At 44.8% G+C, this 22,705-nt stretch overlaps 2 protein-coding genes and 1 long non-coding RNA gene across 10 annotated transcripts in view; 2 read left to right on the top strand and 1 right to left on the bottom strand.

The window, feature by feature from the left end:
• Nucleotides 1-10,484, bottom strand: part of rtn4rl1b (reticulon 4 receptor-like 1b) — an 86,673-nt gene extending 76,189 nt beyond the window's left edge. Inside the window, exon 1 of the mRNA XM_048981347.1 lies at nt 9,092-10,484. Coding sequence (XP_048837304.1) covers nt 9,092-9,104 — 13 coding nt within the window. The 5' untranslated portion in view covers nt 9,105-10,484. The remainder of the gene's footprint in view (nt 1-9,091) is intronic.
• Nucleotides 3,198-5,810, top strand: LOC125711912 (uncharacterized). 6 transcript variants are annotated; one of them, XR_007383150.1, is made up of 3 exons: nt 3,198-3,650; nt 4,217-4,531; nt 4,725-4,909. It is a non-coding gene; the product is annotated as an uncharacterized LOC125711912 (long non-coding RNA). The 6 variants fall into 6 exon arrangements; XR_007383153.1 differs by lacking the exons at nt 3,198-3,650; nt 4,725-4,909 and adding exons at nt 3,668-3,838; nt 5,495-5,810; XR_007383152.1 differs by lacking the exons at nt 3,198-3,650; nt 4,725-4,909 and adding exons at nt 3,668-3,838; nt 5,302-5,381.
• A 105-nt stretch (nt 10,485-10,589) lies between the features above and the next one.
• The window catches only part of dph1 (diphthamide biosynthesis 1), a 30,723-nt gene continuing 18,607 nt past the window's right edge, over nt 10,590-22,705 (top strand). Inside the window, exons 1-3 of one of the 3 annotated variants that reach the window (XM_048981383.1) lie at nt 10,590-10,960; nt 11,963-12,101; nt 16,217-16,366. In XM_048981383.1, the coding sequence (XP_048837340.1) occupies nt 10,898-10,960; nt 11,963-12,101; nt 16,217-16,366 (352 nt within the window). In that variant the 5' untranslated portion in view covers nt 10,590-10,897. Of the gene's footprint in view, nt 10,961-11,962; nt 12,102-14,852; nt 14,938-15,107; nt 15,667-16,216; nt 16,367-22,705 lie in introns of those variants that run through there. The other 2 variants (XM_048981386.1, XM_048981385.1) reach the window with 2 other exon arrangements.

Below are 22,705 nucleotides of genomic sequence, written 5' to 3'. Positions count from 1 at the left end.
CAAGAACCCGTGGTAACCCGTGTGACCTCATGTAGAGACCAAGAGCCACTGAAAACATCATTATCACATGAAGACAGAATAACTAATGCCATCCATCAATATGTCTTCCAAACCTTTACCCCACGCAGGGTCATTAAGGGGCCCACAGCCTACCCCAGACCGCAGAGGGCAGGGGTGCACCTAGGGCAGGATGCCAGTCCAGTGCAGGGCGCAGACACACACTACACACACCAATTAAACCAGCTTATGGCCTTCGGACTATGGAAGGAAATTGGTTTACCCAGCGGAATCCCACATGCTACGGGGGAAAACATGCAAGTTCCACACTCACAGGGGAGAGGTAGGAGTCGAACCCACAACCAGGAGGTGTGAGGAGGTTAGTTCTAAGACACCATGCCTTGGTGATCCAGTCTAATTTTGCACTTAGTTCAGATTTTAAAAAATTCAGCCCTGCTCCAGAAAATGGAAAAAAAGATGATGTGGATGTAAGTGGAGCAGGAGCTCGTGGAGATGGGTCAGAGGATGAGCTTAGCGCATGCAGCAAGGCGAAGGCGAAGACGAAGGGGAGCAGCACTGGGCCGTGCTCTGGGCACCAACCCCCATACCGGATAAAGCAGGAGCCTGCTGTTCTATAGCAGGTCGCTGACGAGCACCCCTCAAACACAAACATGTTTTACTGGCAAAAACAGCTTCGCTGACAAGTCAAAAAGTACGGCAACACTTACTTAGACATAATATAATATCAACAGAGATCTGAGATATGATGCTCACTTATCGCAGTTTGGTTTCGGAAAATGACGGCACGAGATCTGGGTTCACAGATCAAATCCCTAAAGAACGTTCCTCATGTGCTCTGTTTCTTTAAAGGCTGACCGAAGCACAGTCACCCTACCCTGACAGCCAGGGCTAATGCTGTGCTCCTTGCTGGGGGCGTGGCTTAGAGACCTGTCCATCACCCGCTGCCTTCTGATCCTTAGCCACGGCGTGACCGGTGTGCTAGCAGTAGGGGGGAGTTACTTTAGGGGAATCGTTCTCGGGGCCTCTACATCTCAAACTATATTTTGTAAAGTAAACCTGCGGTGGGGGGGGGGGCTTGTTCTTCTATAAATTCTGTGTAAGTCTGCTGATGCAATATATGAGGAGAGATTAGGGGAGTATGCCTTATTTTCTGGTTGGATTAAATGGGGAAAAAAATCGTATTTGTCTTTATTTTTTCCAGGCAAGCTACAGATTAGAGGTAAAAGTATAGTCCTTCCCCAGGATGTGCTTTCGAGTTTTCAGGAAGCTTAGTGAGATTTAAGGGATCAGTCAAAGATTTATGTTTCTGTTCTATTCGGTATTATCCCGCCGCCGTCTCTCACGGGCCCCCCTCCTCAGCGCCATCGGCAGCCGCTTTCAGTCACAGTTAGCGCTGGCCCAGCGATGCCGGGTCTACAGGGGACACAAATCCATGCCCTGAAGTTTCACTGCACCAAATGAACTGATTTGCTGGAGAGGGCTGAGTAATGTGAACGGCATCTTACAGCTGATCCTACAAGGAATCGATGAAATAAGTGACAGTGGCATATTTTTGCGGGAGAAAAACAGACTTTAATTAACTGGAATGCAATTAGGCGGCTGTGTAGAATTCAAAGGCTTGCAATTAATTGGAGCCCAGCTGACGTACAGTAGGGCTGAGAAGGACAGGCGCCCCGTGAGCTGCCCACCACTAGGGGCCGCCAAAGATTCAGCACCTTCTGTGAGTGTCTAATGCACCCCAAAGATAATGTGATTTCCTGTCAATAAATAACTGTGAACGTGCAATGGTTACAACCCCCCCCCCCTCCACACACACACACACACACCTCCCATTATTCTGGGGGTTTAAACTCCACTGGTCAGCTTGTGCGAGTCTCCACTAGTTGACAATCCCTGTGCCACCCACCCTAAATACTCTTTTTTTGGCAGGTTTGTAGCAGCACAAATAAACCCCCAGCTCCCAGCATGCTTGCTCTCGCCGTTCTCATGACAACATCTGGTTCCATCAGCCACAGCCCGGCGGGAATCAGCCGCTGTTTCATGAAAGGGCGGGAATTCAGGTGCAGAGCCCTGCACAAAATACACTATATCACGAAAGGACTAGTGTTTTCAATCAAGAATGGATACGGGTAATTAGTGTAAATCGAATTCTTTCGCAATCTCCGCATCACTGCCTGAGATTACCAGGAGCGCGGCAAAACTGGGAAATGTTAACATTCGTCATGTTATGCAAGTTCTCAAGAATATTGCATCTTATTAATTCACCAGCGTGCTGCATCTCTTCCCTGCCCTGAAGGGCTTTCCACGTCTCCTCACACGTTTATCACACTCGTGTGCAGATGAGTGTCCCGGGAAGCAGATGAATCACCTCATTTCATAAGTAAATCGGCAGCACTCTTCCTGGGACCTGAACGCATGACATTCCTGGGGCCAATCAAAAAATGACCTAGGGGCACCATTTAGCTTTAAGGCGTGTTGTTGTCTTCTCCAGGGCCTCTCCATCCACAGCACACACACGGCTCTGTGGCATCAGCGTATTTCACGAGCTGTAACTTTGACTATACCAGGTGACCACTCCTTCCTTGGCTGCTGCACAGTATTGAACAAAACTCAGCATGTTGCTATGATGAGAGGGGATCTCCATGCACTCTTAGGACATTCATGTCCAATGAAGCCCCCCCCCCCCCGCTCACAGGAGCATCTCAGCTGTCATGCGGGGGCATGACTATTACCAGGTTGGCCACTGCGGTCACCCACACTGTACACCACTCCAGGCTGCTCCAGCGTCATTGAGGAGGTGCGTACACCATTCCTTTGGAGGTTAATGTCCAGGGAACCTTTTGGTCACATGTCTAGGGCCTTAATTGCCATACTGTGATAAGTACCACAGTAAGTACTGGTAAGTACATGCCCCGGAGTTAATGAGGGAGTGTGACAGAGCCCAACGCATAGTCACACATTGTTAGAAACTTAATCTCCACAAAAGCACTAGCCTGGAGCAGCTAAACCATGTCACTTATGTATTTCATAGCCTGAATAGTAAAGCAGCCCCACTGAGAGCTGAGGATCCTTAACTGCCTGCCTTTCCCCACCATCAATGAGCTGTTCTGACCTCAATATCCAATCAATACACTGCTGCTTATTCTAACACTCAAACACTTTTTTTTTTATAAACGAGTGGCCACGAGCCACCTTGTCCTCTGTTTTCTGGAGAGAATGAAAAACAGATATTTTTTACATTTTAAAAACTTTTTTAGGCTTACGCTGCAGTTCTTAAAAATGCTGAGCAAACTCAGCAGCCATTGTATTCTCCGGATTCATTTTACTGCCTAATGTTGCATAGCTTCCTGTCACTGGTAGTGTGTTCTCATGGTGTAACGGTGTTCTGCGGTGTTTACGGTGCACGCTTCCTGTCACTGGTAGTGTGTTGTCATGGTGTAACGGTGTTTACAGCGCACGCTTCCTGTCCCTGGTAGTGTATTGTCATGGTGTAACGGTGTTCTGAGGTGTTTACGGTGCACGCTTCCTGTCCCTGGTAGTGTGTTGTCATGGTGTAACGGTGTTCTGAGGTGTTTACGGGGCACGCTTCCTGTCACTGGTAGTGTGTTGTCATGGTGCAACGGTGTTCTGAGGTGTTTACGGCGCACATTCCTGTCACTGGCAGTTTGTTGTCTTGGTGTAACGGTGTTCTGAGATGTTTACGGTGCACGCTTCCTGTCACTGGTAGTGTGTTGTCATGGTGTAACGGTGTTCTGCGGTGTTTACGGTGCACGCTTCCTGTCACTGGTAGTGTGTTGTCATGGTGTAACGGTGTTCTGAGGTGTTTACGGTGCACGCTTCCTGTCACTGGTAGTGTGTTGTCATGGTGTAACGGTGTTCTGCGGTGTTTACGGTGCACGCTTCCTGTCACTGGTAGTGTGTTGTCATGGTGTGACGGTGTTCTGAGGTGTTTACGGCGCACGCTTCCTGTCACTGGTAGTGTGTTGTCATGGTGTGACGGTGTTCTGAGGTGTTTACGGCGCACGCTTCCTGTCACTGGTAGTGTGTTGTCATGGTGTGACGGTGTTCTGAGGTGTTTACGGCGCACGCTTCCTGTCACTGGTAGTGTGTTGTCATGGTGTGACGGTGTTCTGAAGTGTTTACGGCGCACGCTTCCTGTCACTGGTAGTGTGTTGTCATGGTGTGACGGTGTTCTGAGGTGTTTACGGCGCACGCTTCCTGTCACTGGTAGTGTGTTGTCATGGTGTAACGGTGTTCTGAGGTGTTTACGGCGCACGCTTCCTGTCACTGGTAGTGTGTTGTCATGGTGTAACGGTGTTCTGAGGTGTTTACGGCGCACGCTTCCTGTCACTGGTAGTGTGTTGTCATGGTGTAACGGTGTTCTGAGGTGTTTACGGCGCACGCTTCCTGTCACTGGTAGTGTGTTGTCATGGTGTAACGGTGTTCTGAGGTGTTTACTGTGCACGCTTCCTGTCACTGGTAGTGTGTTGTCATGGTGTAACGGTGTTCTGCGGTGTTTACGGTGCACGTTTGCTGTCACTGTTAATGTGTGTTCTCATGGTGTAACGGTGTTCTGAGGTGTTTACTGTGCACGCTTCCTGTCACTGGTAGTGTGTTCTCATGGTGTAACGGTGTTCTGCGGTGTTTACAGTGCATGCTTCCTGTCACTGTTAATGTGTGTTCTCATGGTGTAACGCTGTTCTGAGGTGTTTACGGTGCACGCTTCCTGTCACTGGTAGTGTGTTGTCATGGTGTAACGCTGTTCTGCAGTGTTTACGGTGCACGCTTCCTGTCACTGTTAATGTGTGTTCTCATGGTGTGACGGTGTTCTGAGGTGTTTACGGTGCACGCTTCCTGTCACTGTTAATGTGTGTTCTCATGGTGTGACGGTGTTCTGAGGTGTTTACGGTGCACGCTTCCTGTCACTGGTAGTGTGTTCTCATGGTGTAACGGTGTTCTGAGGTGTTTACGGTGCACGCTTCCTGTCACTGTTAATGTGTGTTCTCATGGTGTGACGGTGTTCTGAGGTGTTTACGGTGCACGCTTCCTGTCACTGGTAGTGTGTTCTTATGGTGTAACGGTGTTCTGCAGTGTTTACGGTGCACGCTTCCTGTCACTGTTAATGTGTGTTCTCATGGTGTGACGGTGTTCTGAGGTGTTTACGGTGCACGCTTTCTGTCACTGTTAATGTGTGTTCTCATGGTGTGACGGTGTTCTGAGGTGTTTACGGTGCACGCTTCCTGTCATTGGTAGTGTGTTCTCATGGTATAACGGTGTTCTGAGGTGTTTACGGTGCACGCTTCCTGTCACTGGTAGTGTGTTCTCATGGTGTAACGGTGTTCTGAGGTGTTTACGGTGCACGCTTCCTGTCACTGTTAATGTGTGTTCTCATGGCGTGACGGTGTTCTGAGGTGTTTACGGTGCATGCTTTCTGTCACTGTTAATGTGTGTTCTCATGGTGTGACGGTGTTCTGAGGTGTTTACGGTGCACGCTTCCTGTCACTGGTAGTGTGTTCTCATGGTGTAACGGTGTTCTGAGGTGTTTACGGTGCACGCTTCCTGTCACTGTTAATGTGTGTTCTCATGGTGTGACGGTGTTCTGAGGTGTTTACGGTGCACACTTCCTGTCACTGGTAGTGTGTTGTCATGGTGTAACGGTGTTTTGCGGTGTTTACGGTGCACGCTTCCTGTCACTGGTAGTGTGTTCTCATGGTGCAGCATACTCCGTCACTCACTTGTGTGACACGTGATCTCAGGTTGAGGTGCGTATGACCACACACTTGGGGGTTAAATTGGAATCAGAGAAGAAGAGGGGCCCTGTCAGGGACAGAGCGGGATGGGGGGGGGCAGCCAATCCTAAATAAGCTGCTCTGTACATTAGTTTGTTAGTTATCATGTGTATTTATAATCACAATCTTAAAAATGCAGCATAGTCATTGGTCAGGTGCGTTACCACTCTAAAGAAATGCAAATTAAACTAAAAAGAGTGATTAAAAAAATCATTTTTATTTGATATATGTATTGTACATATCATGTGGCTGAATAGTACTTGAATTTTTTAAAACAGAACATATAAATCATACATAAAAATGCATCAACATCACTTATCACTACAAGTAATATTCTTGCTTATTCATCGATAATGTCCCTGTGAAAATGCATTAAAATACTATTTGCGGGTTGCTTCTTACACAAGCAGTATTACCTCCAATCTAGTTAGTAAGTGAAGTGTTTGGCAGCAGTCCAGTAAGTGAAATAAGTCAGACGACAAAAACACAGGACAGAGATCAACTAATGAAAATGAACATTAAAGCTGATGAAAAAGCTCATTTTTTTTACTGCAAAACTGACCTTTTATTAAATCGTTCACTTTTCTTAAATCTCTTACAAAATTTCAGGACATTAAGAAAAAAATGTTACTTTAGAAGGAGGCGGAGCTGGGCTCCGGCAAGGTGTGAAGCTGGGCTATGGCAGGCTCCGGCCCACACACACCTCAGGCAGAATCTCCTGGCTCCTGACTTTCAGACACCCTGTGTTCCTGCAGCCCACCTAACATTTCACACGTCTGAGGTGTCTCTCCATCGGTACTAACAGCTGTCTTAGGGAGTCCTCTTGGAAAAAGAGCAAACCGTGACCGGTGTAACAGCTGTAATCTGTACTACATAATATAAACTCCGATTTATACAGCAAGCAATCCAGCAATTAGAGGAATGTAACGCTGAGTGAATTTAGAGGTAGGATATGTGGATATGAGCAGGGCCACCATAAAATAGGAGACGGATTTGTCTGGGTAGCAGCACCCCTACAGTGCTTTCAAGACAGAACATAAAGCAGTGAAGAACAGTCCAGCCCTGTCCCTCTCAGACGGAGCCGGGGACACGATGGACTCACATCTCTATGGGTCACTGAGGAGGAAGAGCTTCTGGCTGGGATCTTTCCAACAAGCCACAGACTGCCAGCAGGACGTACCGCATCTCACCAGCATATGCCCCCTAAACCAGCAGCTCAGGATGAATATATACGGTGCCTATTTCCAAAATGCGTATTAGTAAGTATAGTACTACATACGAAACCTCCGTTCAAAGTCATGGGATTCTGTTGGCTTTGCATGTCCATCATTTCCAAACAGCATGCAACGATAATACGCTTGGAAGGACCACTGGGCACCAACACGAGGTCACGTGCCCACGCTATTGTCCTTCCAGGTCTTACCATCCTTTTGCCGGCACGGAGGATGTGCAGATGATACCCGTATGACACAGCTGCCATTTGCAGAACCCTAACTAAAGATGCCCAACACCAGGCTTCACCATCCTGATAGGGAACGATGTGATTTCAGGTGCCAGGGCACTCACTACAAAATATAGCTTGATGCAATGTGACCCCTCTTTGGTGAAATTGACCCATATGAGCAAAGAGGTACCAGGTTGGACTATCTTCAGTTGTCCAGCCCTTAAACAAGCAAATTTTAAATTAAGTGTTTCTGGGGGGGGGGGGGGGTTACGGGCCCGCTTGCTAAGTAGCTGTTTTATTGGGTAATAAGACTGGTTTAATGACCGCTGGAACACGTTTAGGCAAGCTTTTCATTACGCGCACGGTACCGCCGAGCTCGTCTGAATCAGTTAACAACCGTAATTCAGCGTATCATTGTATGTACGACTGTAGTGTACTTAACAATCCTCATAGATTAATACATACATGCATACTGAAACACTACGTATGTATACGCACCGATGGATGCACTTTGTACCGTGGTTCTCTACCGTCGGTTTTTTTTCTTCTTAAAATATATAAAATGTGGGTTCTTCGGCACGCAGTATGTCCCACTGCTATAGGGCATGTATACGTATTATGTGGCATAAGAGCCCTACATAAGATGCTAAAACGACCTCCAGAGATTATGCTGTACCCATAGCCTAAATACATACTGATTCGTATATGGATGTTTTTTTGTAGTTATATCAACGCCGTAAATTACTCCATGGCCAGTCTGAGAAAAGACACTTGGCTAAATTTGAAAGGTCTGTCTTCAAAGCGGACTTACGCAATCCAGTTGATTATGATATTCGCATAACCGCGGAAAACGACGATCTGAAGGCGCAAATCTATTACAGGAAACATTAAAACATCCCATTTCCGACATGATTTCTAAAGTAGCTCACAGTGAGTATATTTAGCGATACACAACTGCAGTGTTATTACAAGACGCACAGTTATCATGAGATGGTGAATGACAGCAGGGGACCGATTTGAATGCCAACCAGGTATGGCCGAAATCCCCAACACGAAGGAGATTAATACGAGGAAACATCTACATGCAAATTAATCGGCGAGCAAGCGCGGCTCACTTGAAGGCACGGGACGGGCGAAGTAGGTTAACTACTTTCCGTTTGCGCGCTTTCTAAATAAAATTAAGTGATAAATACTCATTCAAACGTAAATGGTGATTTTTTGCTTTGATCATTACATTGGTGTGACGTGGGATTTTTCTTCTGTGCAATTGATTTACAACAATCCGCCTTTCCTGCCACCCGCTTCGAGAGGTACAGAAACACGCTTCATCGTGCCTCGTCCGTAACGCCCGTCTCCACCAATCCCACCGTGTAACCAAACGTGGAGTTGGGCAGATCCCCTACGGACAATCAGAGATGTCTGGTGAGAAACCATCACCAAAAACAAATCGTAAACTGCAGTGCGGCAACGACTGTTGATATTTAAGAATAATGTGACGTGATACGGGTGAATATCTAATTGACATCGAAGTGCAGAGAAAGGGCCATTAAAAGTGCATTCCGAAAATACATCTGCCTTTAAATAAGTTCCCAGTCTTGCAATCAGCCTCATATGCAATAGAATGATGTTACACTTTAATTTCTGGGCTATTGCGGGTCAGGACTGAAGAGTATAAAACACACGAAAGCCAGATACCACTGTAACACATCACTATGGACAGTAAGCAATTATTGACGCAAAATTGGTTGTTTACATTAGTAAACAAAAAAACTACTGGTATGAAAGTTAAATAAGAACATACAGGCCTGTTGTTAATGTTACTTAAAGTAATTGCGCTTACCTCGTTTAAACATGTTGGAGGTCGTGTCTGTGTCTTGTGGTCGTAAATTCTGATATTCCAGTTACGCTGTGCGACTCCTAATTTCGACGCCTAGTCTAAATGTGTCGTTGACAATTAAAAGTGGAGTCCCGATTCTCCCGATGTTTGTCTTTTATTTCTTCTCGACGAATCTTTATTTTTGTGACATTTGGTCTTATCGGATGAAAAACCCCGGAAGTCCCAGGTCATAATACTTATCCAAGGAATTGCAAACACTCCGTAGCGGACCGACACACATAGCGATAAACACGTCCTTCGCAAAATGTATCATTTCCCAGGAAATGTATGTTGTCCTTCCATTCACAAGGGCGTCTTGGGTCTCGATGCAGTCCACATCATGTCTCTCTCACACTCCCGAAATATAAGTAAAAGCAAAAATAAATCTATTTAGGCAATTTCGCCTTGAACGCTGTCTGCGCATATTCAGAAACTGGAATGGGTGTTTAAAAAATAAAAATTCGAGGCGTTCTGAACCAGTCCATTGATCTATTCAAATTAAATTATAAACCAGGCATTGAAAAACACAAAATGCTGCAGGTTTAAAATATACCTTATCTAAAACTGACCCCGACGCACTTCATGTCTTCAAATCCATCCAACGAATGTGATCCCACGATCATTCTTATTTTTCTGCGCATTTTCCTTTTAAAGCACATTCGCTTTAATTGCAAACAGACTTCGTCCGCACTTCGCTCGAGAAAAGCAGCATTGCGTGTGACGGCGCTTCCCTGTTTTCCTGCGCTGTCCCCTCGGGATGCTTCAACTCCGTCAGTCACTCGTGGAGACCGGCTACTTTCACTCTCAGTGTGCTACAATATGCGAGGAGTGTAAAGAGGAAAACACGTCCCTCCACCTCATCGCTGCCCCTCCCTTTTCCTCGCTCCACAGGGTGGCCTATAGCCTTAGATTGTAGTGCACCCGTAACCTCTCCCGTTTCGACGGGTGCAAGGAGTGCCTGCAGGACCAATGCAAAACTATTGAGTAATTAAAATTTTTGCTATAACGTTTATTTTTGTTCTCCGTCCGTTTTCACAATACAAACTTTATTATAGTACCGATAGACACACTTGTCTTCAAAAGAATACTACTTTGCGTTTCATATTAAAGTGACCTTAAACGTGATGATTAAAAACCTGATGTTATGCCAACCTAATATCCAGCATGCTCATCAGTAACGCTCGCTATGATTGCGCGTACTTTTAATAACCCACTGCCATTCATCATCCTAGAAACAGACCGCCTTCCTCCTCCGCTCCAATGCGCGCTTCCCAGCAGTCCTGCCAGAAACAAAACGACTCCACCACCGTTCGCAATGTACGAAATAGTTCTCATTTTCCTCCACCCACAAAATATTAACCGACTCTCCCCGCAACCTGCTTTTTCTGCGGGTGACGCGCCCTCTTAAAGGTCCCTCTCACGCACCTCCCTCTCGCTTTCCGTGGAAAAGGGATGGCAGCGATGGAAGCAGAATAACAAGGTTGTTAAATAAAAGAAATACTCAGACGTACTTCATGCGATCATTTAAGAACGTGAACATTAAAGAAAAAGATTTTCGGCATTCGTTTCTTAGCTTGTGCCGTTACAAAAAATGTATATGATTTTGTTTGATTTTATTCATAATGTACTATAGTTAATTCACGAGTGGATCATTGCAGCGAGTGACATTATATGACTCAGTTGTTCAGCTGGAGACAACAAGTTTTGCCTTCAACACTTTCGCCCCCAGTATAATCAGGCCAAGAAGACTTCAGAAAAGAAGCTTCCACGATGGCCACGGTTTATCCGAAAAATCTTCTTGTAATTTCGCAATGCCGAGAGCTACTCTGTGAGGTAACCACCGTATAATGTATTTAATTTACTTAACCGGACTAACGCTGGCAGCTCAGTCAGCAAATTTGCGGCTGCGATTAATTTATTTTTTCCTCCTGACCGATTTTTTTTAGTAATGTCCATTTTGCCGGCACGCGCACCTAAAAATTGTTTCGTAGAAAAAGTATTGGGATTTTGTTTGACAGTTCATGGCAAACGTTAGGTAACAAACGTGGTGTTTGTGGACTGTATCGGACAGGCCTATTGTAGAAACAATGATTAATCATATAAATTGCTAAAGGAAAACGGCATTCCTACTAAGTCAGGTCGGAGCCCATGTGACAAATAAAAGTGGTTTGCTAAGCCAGCATCCTCATAGAAGATGGCGCCCTAGGCAGGGCTTGTTGCCTTATGGGATGAAAGGCACCTTTCCAGGTGTATTACATCGATTAGTAAGGGGTAGTAGAAGCTGGGAACACCCTAATCTGGCTGCACAGACGTAGGGTGCCGAATACCTGGAGTTGTTATACGTTATGGTGCAGACTGGTCTCTGACCTCTACAATCAGTCAGGACAAGCTGAGCTGTGGTCATAGTCTGTGAATTACCAGTACCACACTGCAGAACACAATGGCCTCCTGCTGCTGCTTCAGGATGTCTCCCATATTGCCAAAAATGCGAGTTGAATCTCCACCAGCCAAGGCTGGCAGAATCAGCAGCCGCCCAGGGGTCCTCAAGTGAAATGAGCAATGATTCTCTTGGGAGAAAACAGGGGCCCTGACACATCTGGAATATTATGGGATAGACCTGGGTTGGGGGGCCAACACGATACGCTTTTACGGGGCACTAAATCTCTAGCAGCGCCCCTCATTACCACAAAAACCAGAACTCATCCATCCATCCTTCTTGGAACAACTCATCTCACAAGACAAAACAGTTCCTTAAATTACAAATATCAACCTCCATTCTTGCAATCATGAGGAAATGTTTCAGCTTGTGATGGTTTGTTTACATTTCTGTGACAGGTTGGTGTAGCCATGGCTGACAGCTGTCGGCTCCGTGCTCGGGCTGGGCCTCCTGCCCTTGGCCCTGACAGAATCACCGCGGTTGAGGCTCCGGAAGGGATATCCGTCCCAGTGTCACAAGGGCCGCAAAGCGCCAGAGGTAAAGGTGGCACAGAGGCCGTCGTGCTTCAGGCTGATGTTTGCAAACATGTCACAGCGGAGCAAGACGGTGTGCAGTGGGGGGGGGGGGCGGACAGGATACGAGGAAAAGAAAAGGAGGGGGGAACAGTGGCAGATTCACTTCCTACACAGATAAACAAAGCTGTGTTTGTCCAAATGAGGTCCTGTCAATGAATTAAATATGTAAGACTGGCAATGAAAAGAACTCGGCATGTGAAAGAAAAGGAGAAACGGACACAGAGAGAGGTGCGGGGGGAGAACTGGGGGGAGTCAGACTGGCAGAGGATCCAGGGACAAGGACAAGGTGATAATTAATGCTGCAAGACAGGTGATGGATGGGAGGCCCCGCCGCGTGCCCCTCCGTGCCCCCCCGTGCCCTGCCATGCCTAGCCCAGCCCCTGTGCTGCGTAGCGGGGGCCTACACTGACAACCACATGGGCAGAGCTTCCACTAGCAGCCCCCCAGGGACGCACTGCACCATCACAGCCAATTAGTCTCAATTAGAGCTGTTACCATGGTGACCCAGACCTTGAGAGGCAATGCGATTTTCACATAATTCCCCCCTCATTCCCGTGCACTTTGCTCTATATTCAGAACTCATCTGGCAGCAGAAAGCCTGGCCGGTGACTTTTAGTGGCCGTGACTGATGTCCCGTGTGCAGGGGCTTGTGCTCAGTGCTGGGAGCGCTCTCTCTCTCTCGGCATGTGAATGCGAACGGCGGGCTCATTACAACTTGGCATGCTGAAGAGCACGCAAAAGGTCAGCAGAGATCAGGTCCAACATGGCTGGCGATGGAGGAGATAAAGCATTAAGGCCATTGATGTGAGAAACAACTAAATCAAAGGTGCTTTAAAAGATGCCGCACAATGACAGGAGTCACACAAATCAATGAAATGCAGTTCAAAGCCACCTTGATCTGAGCTATTAAGCGGCACGCACTCAGGATGTGATTACACTGGTGAAACACTCCTGGAGCCTGGCATCTGCTCACAGCGCATCACCTGAAGCCCTGCAGTGACTGTAATTTACCTTGACTCCTTCTCCTTTCTTATCTGATTTCAAACCGTTTTTGCCAGTAATACCAGAGTGTATGATGCTATAAGATTGCCGATCAACGTCAATCTATTCAGATCCGCACAGAAGCACAGCATACGGACACAGCCATGCTTGTGTCAAAGAGTAGTCTTCCTTTATGCTTGAGGACGTGTTTTAAAAGCCTGTGGAAACTGGTGTAGAAACTGAGCAGAATGCATCTCTGCGTGAGCTCCAGGGGCCTGATCTGACTGCCCCAAGGACTGTCCATGAAGACGGGAACGTCTGCCTCTCTCCATGGTTTGGTGCTTAGCTGCCCCTCCAAGAAGCACTTTGACACCACAGAAACAAATTAATCACTTATATTTGTGTGGTATTAAGGTAAATTTGCATTTCATAAACACTGTTAATTGCTTTGATTAAAAAGCAGTCAACTACGATGGCAGCTTTCCTTAGGGTGTCACTGAAGTTATTGAGTGGCAAAATATGGAAATCAGATGTGAGATCCCAGTGCCTTGATGTTTAGGCCATTGATGGTAACATGTAGCACAATCCTGGCTCAATTTAAACATTCACCTCTTCAAACAACTAAATTCAAAGACATTTTTCATCTTAAAACATCAAAAATATATATATTGAAAAAAGCAACAAGGTCTTAGTTGTTGGCCTACATCTTGGTACATCTTGTCAAGGTGCGGTTGTGGTTGGAAGAGCGTCAGATTTGGGGAGTTTGAGGTGATATCCCTGCTTCTCGCTTTGTCCAGCTTGGATGGCCACTGTGCACTTGAGTGGCTCACTGCTAATTGTGAAGTGACAAGTCAGAGGCTATGAGACTCTCTCAGAAAAGACTGGATTGCTCTTTTCCAGTGAGAGGGAAGAATCTGCCCTCATGAGGGTGTTTATAGACCTGAGGATCTTGTCATGAACGGCAGTGAGATGGAGCGTCACTTTGACAGACAGAAATGTTTGCCGGCTGCAGTGTGGAGGGCATTGAACAGCTTAGTGAGTAGGTGAAGCTCAGCTATGGTCAGGCTGTCGGAGGGGCATGAATACTCTAGCAGATTCAGGGGGCCCAATGCTCTAGCTACACCTCTAGTCATGAATGGTGGGTAATGACTAAATGAACGAGACTGATATTGCATGTAGCTGAAAGGATTCAGTGCAGATTTCCAAGCTCACTGACGACAAGTTTGGGGATCTGCAGGGACCTTGAAACAGAGTCACTGGTCCCTTTTCCTCTGATCTGGTAACATCCCCCTGGGCGTAGGGCCTGGCGCAGACCTGAGAACACCTGCAACTGCCCTCTGCAAGGGGGGTTCTGGTCTGACCTCTTTGGCATGCAGCCACTGTGACCCTCAGCAGGAGGCACTGAGCGAAGAAGATGGAGAAATCTGGATCTTCACTTTATTCTTTTGTTATGCTGGGGGTTTCCTAAATCACTCGCACATTCAGAGGCACACACAGCACTGCAGCAGCAGTGACAGAAGGTAATAAGGACAGCGAAAATACTGTTATTATGACTTACAGGGAACAAACAAATGATGAGAACGAATGAAGCTTCTTAGCCTCGACGGACATTGAACTATATTACGCTTTTGTTAAGACTATGAATATCTTAGCGTAATAAGTCAATTTGAGTAAAAGCTTTGGCAGTTCGATAGTTGCGGCGCTCGATTAGTTTCCCTTTCGCTCGATCAGTAATGCCTTTCTCTCAGCGCGTGTCATTATTTGGAAAATGGCGGCCCCCGTGGAGGACACGCATGTTGTGACTGCGAAAAAATCAGGTTGTTGTTGTTGTTGTCTGAGTTTAAATATTAAGTAACGTGATTTCGCAAACAATTTTGAAAAATAAAGGAAGTTTCGCCTCAAGATCATCCTTTATAATTCAGATAATAGCAGAAACTAAGGAATTACGATGACGTGTGTTATGATGATTAACTATATTTTCAACAGTATTATCCCATATAACATTTTAAATGGTCATTATGAAACAAGTTTTAAAAAGAGCGTGTCTGCGTAAATAATCATTCATGATGGAGCCTAATTTTAATCTTCCGCCGTACAGAGTTTAATGCCTGACATATTATATCTCTCAAACATTTATGCGCCTACAAAAAGATTGAAAATAATCATTTTACATCTTTATCTCAATGTATCTTTATTTTGTTAAAGCAATTCCAACCCGCATAGTCGCCTCTGTTCAGAGATACTCTAGGTTGTAACGTCTCTGCGTTGAAAGCAGTTTAGCTACAAATGTAAACCATTCTCACACTCGCTGTCAGCACCTAAATGCTAATCAGATCATTCTCGCCTGATAAATATACCAATTAGCTGCTGCGATGTTGTTGTGGAAACAGGAAATCGTCGTATAAAAGCAAAGTGCCTAAAGGTATCGCTAACCTGGGTTTCTGACATTCTGAAATTAAAAACGTGTAACTCATTTGTATTGCGTAGAAATATTTTATCGGTAAAGAAAAAATAATGAGTGATAGTAATGAGAATTTTATCAGCAGGTGTGTGAACATTTTATTAGAACGCCAAATTCTTAGTAGTGTGCTTTTTGTTACCCCATGGAATCTATATAATAAAAGATATAGCACTTTATCTGAGGTATTTCTGGGAATCTGATATTTATGCGAATTTTAATACAGGCATCAAACTGGTATTGTTTGGTGACAAATTTTGCATGTAACTCTCGGGCTTTGATTCAGTGCTTTACCTTGATGCCAAAGATGGGTGATGTAACAGGCTGTCATGAATCAGTCTGACAGTTATAGCCCTCTGGTGTGAACAGAATTACAGGCGGTGGGACGTTCGGTATTCGTGACTGATATGGCATCACTGCTAAAGTTCCTTGCAATTTAATAAGTTTCTGTTGTCTTATTATGACACATCCTAAGCATGGTGCAAAAAATAATTTATGCATGACAGCATGTCTCTTGTGTGAGTTTTGCACAAGTCCTGTGATTTCCCGGTGATGTCAGTATCTCCTGTCTTCTTGCATTTGTTCAAAACATCCCACATGCTATTTATGGAAAAAACATTTTCTCCTCCCAATCTCAGTACGAGGACCCCGACGGGTGGCCAACCAGGTTCCTGAGGAGATTTTGAAAGACCCCGACCTTCAGCATGCTATCCGCACCCTGCCCGAAAATTACAACTTTGAGATCCATAAAACAGTGTGGAGGGTGAGACAGGCCAAGGCAAAGAGGGGTGAGTATGGAGCCAAGGTGTTGCAGGTTAAACGCCTTTTAACTTATGCCACACCATGCTATTGTAATGTACTCGTTGTAACAATGTGCCGATGGTTGTAACCAATACCATTGAATGACATATTGGTGATACAGGTCACAGGCAAAATAAACTGGACTACAGAATGTCTGCAGTGTGGAAGTACTTCAGAATTAACAACAAAAACCAAAGCGTAGTGGACGACATACTGTGCTCTGCTAAAAGTATCAAGAGGAGCCGCAAACATGTTTATACAACACAATCTAATCACACATCAGTTTGGACGTATCTCAATAGTTATAAGGGGGAGGCAAAACATTAAGTTCATTACTGTAACATACAGCAAATAATAACTTAAATATAAAGTCACAGTGCTTTATAATAAAAGTCAGTGCACCTGCTGACATTCTGCTGCATTCGCGTCCAGGCGTCTCTCCATCAGTGTATATTAATTATGGACATTATCAGGGTGGCCCAGTAAAGTACTTTTGCTTGAGTATTATACTTTAGTGCATATTTCAAGTATCTGTATTTTATTTCAGTATGTTTTTTTTTTTTTTTTAAATTTACAACTTTTACTCCATTACATTTGAAATTCAATTGCTGCAGTTTTGTCCCTGCTACATTTCTATGGAGTTTCTCATTGCTCATTTCTCTGAGGCATCGTTTGAAGTGCGTCTGCAAATTTTTTTGTTCTAAAACGCGGTAGGCCGTGTTGTGTTCGTCACGGGAGAAAATCCCGTCTCAGTAAGCTACTCCTCTGCTGTCAGTCAGGCTGCTGCTGGGCAGCTTGAGGTGTGTAACTGTGTTGGTTGTTTTATTTATTTTTTATGTTTTGAGGTAGTTGCGTTTACAGCAATTTCACTGTGTCTGATGCACGTATGTACAGACACACACAAAGACGCACACATATACACACACACAGACATGCACACACAGACACACACAAAGACACAGACACGCACACATAGACACACACACAGACACGCACACACACAGACTCACAGACACACATACACATTCACACACATTCACAGACATACACATACACATACAGACTCACACATACACAGACACGCACACTACCAGAGCTGTGTCAGAACAATACCATGCTGTTTTGTTGGGGTGGGGTGTTAAATTAAAAAGAAAATGGCAATGGCTGTCCCTCTGTTGAGTCACTTGTGTTTCTGTAGTCATTGTATGATATTCCATAAGCTTTTTATTCTACAGGTTCTACAAGCGAGTTATTACATTCAGTAGGTTGTTTCAGAGTCACTGGGTTCTGTAAATGCAATGTGGCAACAATACAGCAATGTGTTGACATTAAAAAGATAATGTACTTTTGAATACTTCAGTATTTTTAAAATATTGCACTTTACAGCACTTTAACTCAAGTAAAATTGCGGCTCTTTTACCACGTGGCTGCAGCCCTTTTCATAATGATAGACAAATTCACATTTTCATGTCTTAACATATGATAATACTTTCTTAAAGATAAATAATTTATTTATGGGTTAATATTATTTTTTGTTGAGATATTTCTTTAGCTATATACGAATGGGGCGGTCCGTCGCACGCTTCTGTTGCGTCTTAACTGCATAATTTACATCTTCCTCAAAGTCATTCTCTAAAATGAGATGACCTCTCTGGTTAAATGGTACGCTTTCCGTTGTACTGTTAGTCACCTTTGCGCTGTTTCGTGTCTGAGTGATTTAAAGATGCCCCCCCCCCCCCAAAATAGTTTTCCTATAATAGTTTTTGTAAGTATTTGAACTTTTGCTTTTGTGTTAAATGCATATACACACATATCACGTTAAAAAATCGTATTTCAATCCCCCTTCTTTACCCATTGTGGCTCTTTGTAAATCTTGGGTCAGACATTTAGGAGAAAATGGCTCTTTGCTTTAAAAAGGTTGCAGACCTTCTGCCCTAAGTGATACACCTGCTAATGTCCTGCTACGTCTGTTTTCAGGTGTCCCTCCATCAGTGTATATTATTTACTGTGGACCATGGACGTAGATGCCATCAGACATCACTCAATCTGGGTTAACCCCACCTAGGACTGTGCATTGTTCTTCATGATCGAGACAATGTCATAATGGTGGTTTGGGGGGAGTGTTATATTTTCGGAGAAATGTCGTTGAGCGAACATCATGGTGTACTTACACACACCTAGGCTACAGTATGAATGAGCAGGTTTTCCATCCTACCTGGTCTCTGATGAAACACACCTGATCTCGGGCAGATCGGAACTCACCAGGCAGGACAAAAAACCTGCTGGATACCGACACTCCGGGATCAGGGTTGCCTATCCCTGCTCTAAAATAACGAAGAAAAGTACAGTATAGTAAATACATAAACCATTAACATAGTATTATTATCGAGTATTGTGTACTTGTCTGTGCTGTACTTATATACGACTGGCAGCGCAGCAGGTTTGTATACAGCAGCGTCCCCACAAACCCGTGAGTAAAGCGTTACACTACGACGTTATGGCAGCCACGTTGTCACTAGGCAGTTTGAATTTTTGAGCTCCATTGCAGTGCAGCCTCGTGGGATCACCCTTGTATATGCGGCCCATCGCTGACCGAAATGTCGTTATGCGGCGTATGACCATAGTGTGAATGTGTGAGTGAATGGTGTGCATGTGTGAGTGTGTGAATGTGCCCTGCGATGGGTTGATGCCCTGTCCTGGGTTGTTCCCTGCCTTGTGCCCATAGGTGTGCATGCGTGAGTGCGCCCTGCGATGGGTTGGGTAAGTGGGTATAGTAAATGGGTAGATTGATGCATGAATTTAATTATACTTTATGTAGACTTTGATTGGAGATTAATTTAATGAAGTTAACAATATATGTTAAAAATGTAGCATTTTTATATTTTGCGAACCATGGAACATACTTGTGGCTTGTTGGGCAATGATGAGCGGAATTATTTTATTTTAGCTCACTAACAGTGCGGCTTCTCGCATCCGTGCTGTAATACCTTCAGAAAGTAGCAGTTTACCTTACTGAGAGTCTGTGGTTTCACAGCTTAGTGTGAATGGGATCTGCACACACACACACACACACACACACTCACACACACACACACACACACACACACACACGCACCCATATGCCGTGTGCGTCACGGCTTCATGCACTTCTGCAGCCAGTACACCATGATCCCAGCATGCCGGCATGCATTTAGATGGAAAGGAGGGAGTTTAAAACGGACTCATCCTGTAGCTGAGCCGGCCTGGCTGTGACAGGTGGAGAGATCTCAGCCATGATGAGGGAATCGCGTAAGCAATTGGGAGGATTAGGAGTGGGAAGACAGGAAAGGCTCGATGAGCAGCCCTCCTGGTGTTGAAGGCAACAGACTGCACGTTTAAGTACTGTTAACATGCTAGCTGGCAGATGCCTGCCGGCTAACTCGTTAGCCGGTATAGATGCCTGGCGGCTAACTCGTTAGCCGGTATAGATGCCTGGCGGGTAACTCGTTAGCCGGTATAGATGCCTGGTGGGTAACTCGCTAACCGGTATAGATGCCTGGCGGCTAACTTGTTAGCCGGAATAGATGCCTAGCAGTTAACGCGCTAGCTGGTATAGATGCCAGGCTGCTATCTAACTAGCTGGTATTGATGCTTTGCAGCTAACTTGCTAGCCGGTATAGATGTCTGGCTGCTAATTCACTTGCCGGTATAGACACCTGGTGGCTAACTTCTAGCTAGTATTGATGTCCATTGGCTAATACTGCATTCCATTTACCTCGGAGGTTGGAACTCAGAACTGGGAATGATGTCACACACGAGTGAACAGCGTTCCAGCACAGAAAGCTGGGAAGCCATTTAGCGGTACCAGGGACCCGTTTCAAAAAGCTAAATTTCTTGCTTACCTTGGTAACTTGTCGGATTTAATTTACCCCAGTTTAAACAGCCTTTATCTTTGGTCACTTACATTTAGCCTAAAGTACCTTAAGTTGTCCATTTAAGCAGGAAATCCGGCTTAATCTCACAGGATCCAGTTCTAGCCTGGTTAATTGTTAGCCATTGTTAGAAATATCAGTGGATAACAGCACATTATGCAGCACCGTAGTAATACGTCGAAAGATAGTGGTTGGACCGTACTGTGTGTTACGAGTTCAAATGGAATGCAGCATAACTCACTAGCTGGTATTGATGCCTGGTGGCTAACACATTATCCGGTATAAATGCACAGTTGCCAACCCTCATGCATCTGCCGTGTCATTCATGCTTTCTGTCTCTCATGCAAGTAATCTTAAGGCAAATCTATATTATCCCATAATAAACCTAAAATTAACTACATCAAAAGTATTGGGGAAGTCTGCAAACCCTACGGACTATTTACAAGGTAATAAAACAACATACATTTAAATGCATGTGCAATTCGACTTGTCTCGAATTGAAAATCTCACTCCAGCCAGCTTACCAAAGTTATCAACCTTGTAGATACCTGGCTGCAAACGTGCTAGTAGATGGATGCTTGGTGGCTAACATACTAGCAGGTATAGATGCCTGGCTACTCATTTGGTGTCAGGTAAATGCTTGGCTGCTAATTCGGTAGCTATGAAATGCCTGGCTGCTAGCAGATGGATCCTTGGTGGCTAGCATACTAGCAGGTATAGATGACTGGCTGCTAACATGCTACCAGATGGATGCTTGGTGGCTAGCATACTAGCAGGTATAAATGCTTGGCTGATAACATCCTAGCAGATGGATGCTTGGTGGCTAGCATACTAGCAGGTATAGATGCATGGCTGCTAACATGCTAGCTGATGCATACTTGGCGGCTAGCATACTAGCGGTCATAGATGCCTGGCTGCTAACATGCTAGCTGATGCATACTTGGCGGCTAGCATACTAGCAGGCATCGATACCTGGCTGCTAACGTGCTAGCAGATGCATCCTTGGCGGCTAGCATGCTAGCAGGTATAGGTCCCTGGCTGCTAATGTTTGCCTGGGATATGTCACTGCTGTTAATGTCCCTGCAGCGGAAGTCTTTCTCAGGCCACACAGATCATTCATCATGTCATGTCCCTCTGTCTCTCCGTCTATGTGTTTCAGTTGTTATTCTGAAATATTGAGTGGGCGGGCTTCTGTAAGCTGAATGGGTCAGTTTTTGTCCGTTTCACCAAAATAAATAAATGTGATACCATACATCGCTGAATTCTCTGCTGTCAGAGGGAAGCTTTCCATCCTGGATGGGACCCAGCCCCTAGGACGTGGATGATTGCTCAGTCTTGCTTTGCTCCAGAATGCTCATCGTCTGCGGAACCGACTGGAGATCACGTCCAGTTTTTCATAGAAACACCGGAAGTGTGTCCAAATGCTAGCTGTGAGCCGAGCGTTCAAGGGCGTCTCCCGGCGTCTGCACTGAGAGACTGAGTGCGATAACAATCCTTTGGCTTTACGTGCAGATATTCCAATATTCTCCTCCTTCCTATAATCCATCTTTTGTTCTCTTCTCCTTTACCTCCTTGGGAATTTTAATTTGAATCAGTGTCAGGACGCCCCTTCTGCTACTCCACCCCACAAATGATGCCTGTGAGAATGGCAGGGTGCTTGGGGTGCAGGGGGCTGAAGGAGAAACCAGTTAGATAGTGGATCAGTGTGATCACTGTCATAGTTATATCTAGGGCTGGGCGATATTGAAAAATATTTTATCATCATGATTTTTTTTCATGTCAAACCATATTGATTAGTATCTCAATGTAGTCATTATTTCTTTATTTCAATGCTCCATTTTTGCTTAAAATTCCCTTAGAATCACCTTTAAACCAATTCAGAGCATGAAGAAAGGTGACAAATTGAATCCACTGAAATCTAATTTTCATCATTTTAAATCATAATAAATTAATAAATCATGTCATCGGGAGTAAAACTAAAAAACACTGACAGTATGTTTTGTTACTGGGTTTTTTCTCTGACTCGCTGTTCATTCCAGGGAACTGGTTTGACTGGGGCTCGGCGATATGCCCTAAAATGGTATCATAATATTTTCATGGATTTGTACAATATTAATATTTACTATAATATTCTAAAATTCATATGTAGAAAACAATAAGGTGGTTTTGAGTTTTTTTTTTTTTTTCGATGACCAAATTGTTTTACTAATAGTGGTGGAGCATGTGACGGGTATAATGACAAATTATACCAGCAATGAAGATATGTACAAACTGTGCAATATAACTGTTATTTATGCAAGAAAAGGTGTTAACTATATATCACAATACTCATGATATTCAAATTGATGCTGATGTGAATGCTGATAATGACGATACAATATTTTATTGTTGGGTTGCCCAGCCCTGTCTGTGAAC

This window comes from Brienomyrus brachyistius, chromosome 17 (assembly GCF_023856365.1).
Source record: "Brienomyrus brachyistius isolate T26 chromosome 17, BBRACH_0.4, whole genome shotgun sequence".
Lineage (NCBI taxonomy): Eukaryota > Metazoa > Chordata > Actinopteri > Osteoglossiformes > Mormyridae > Brienomyrus > Brienomyrus brachyistius.
This window is presented reverse-complemented; position numbering and strand designations above follow the sequence as displayed.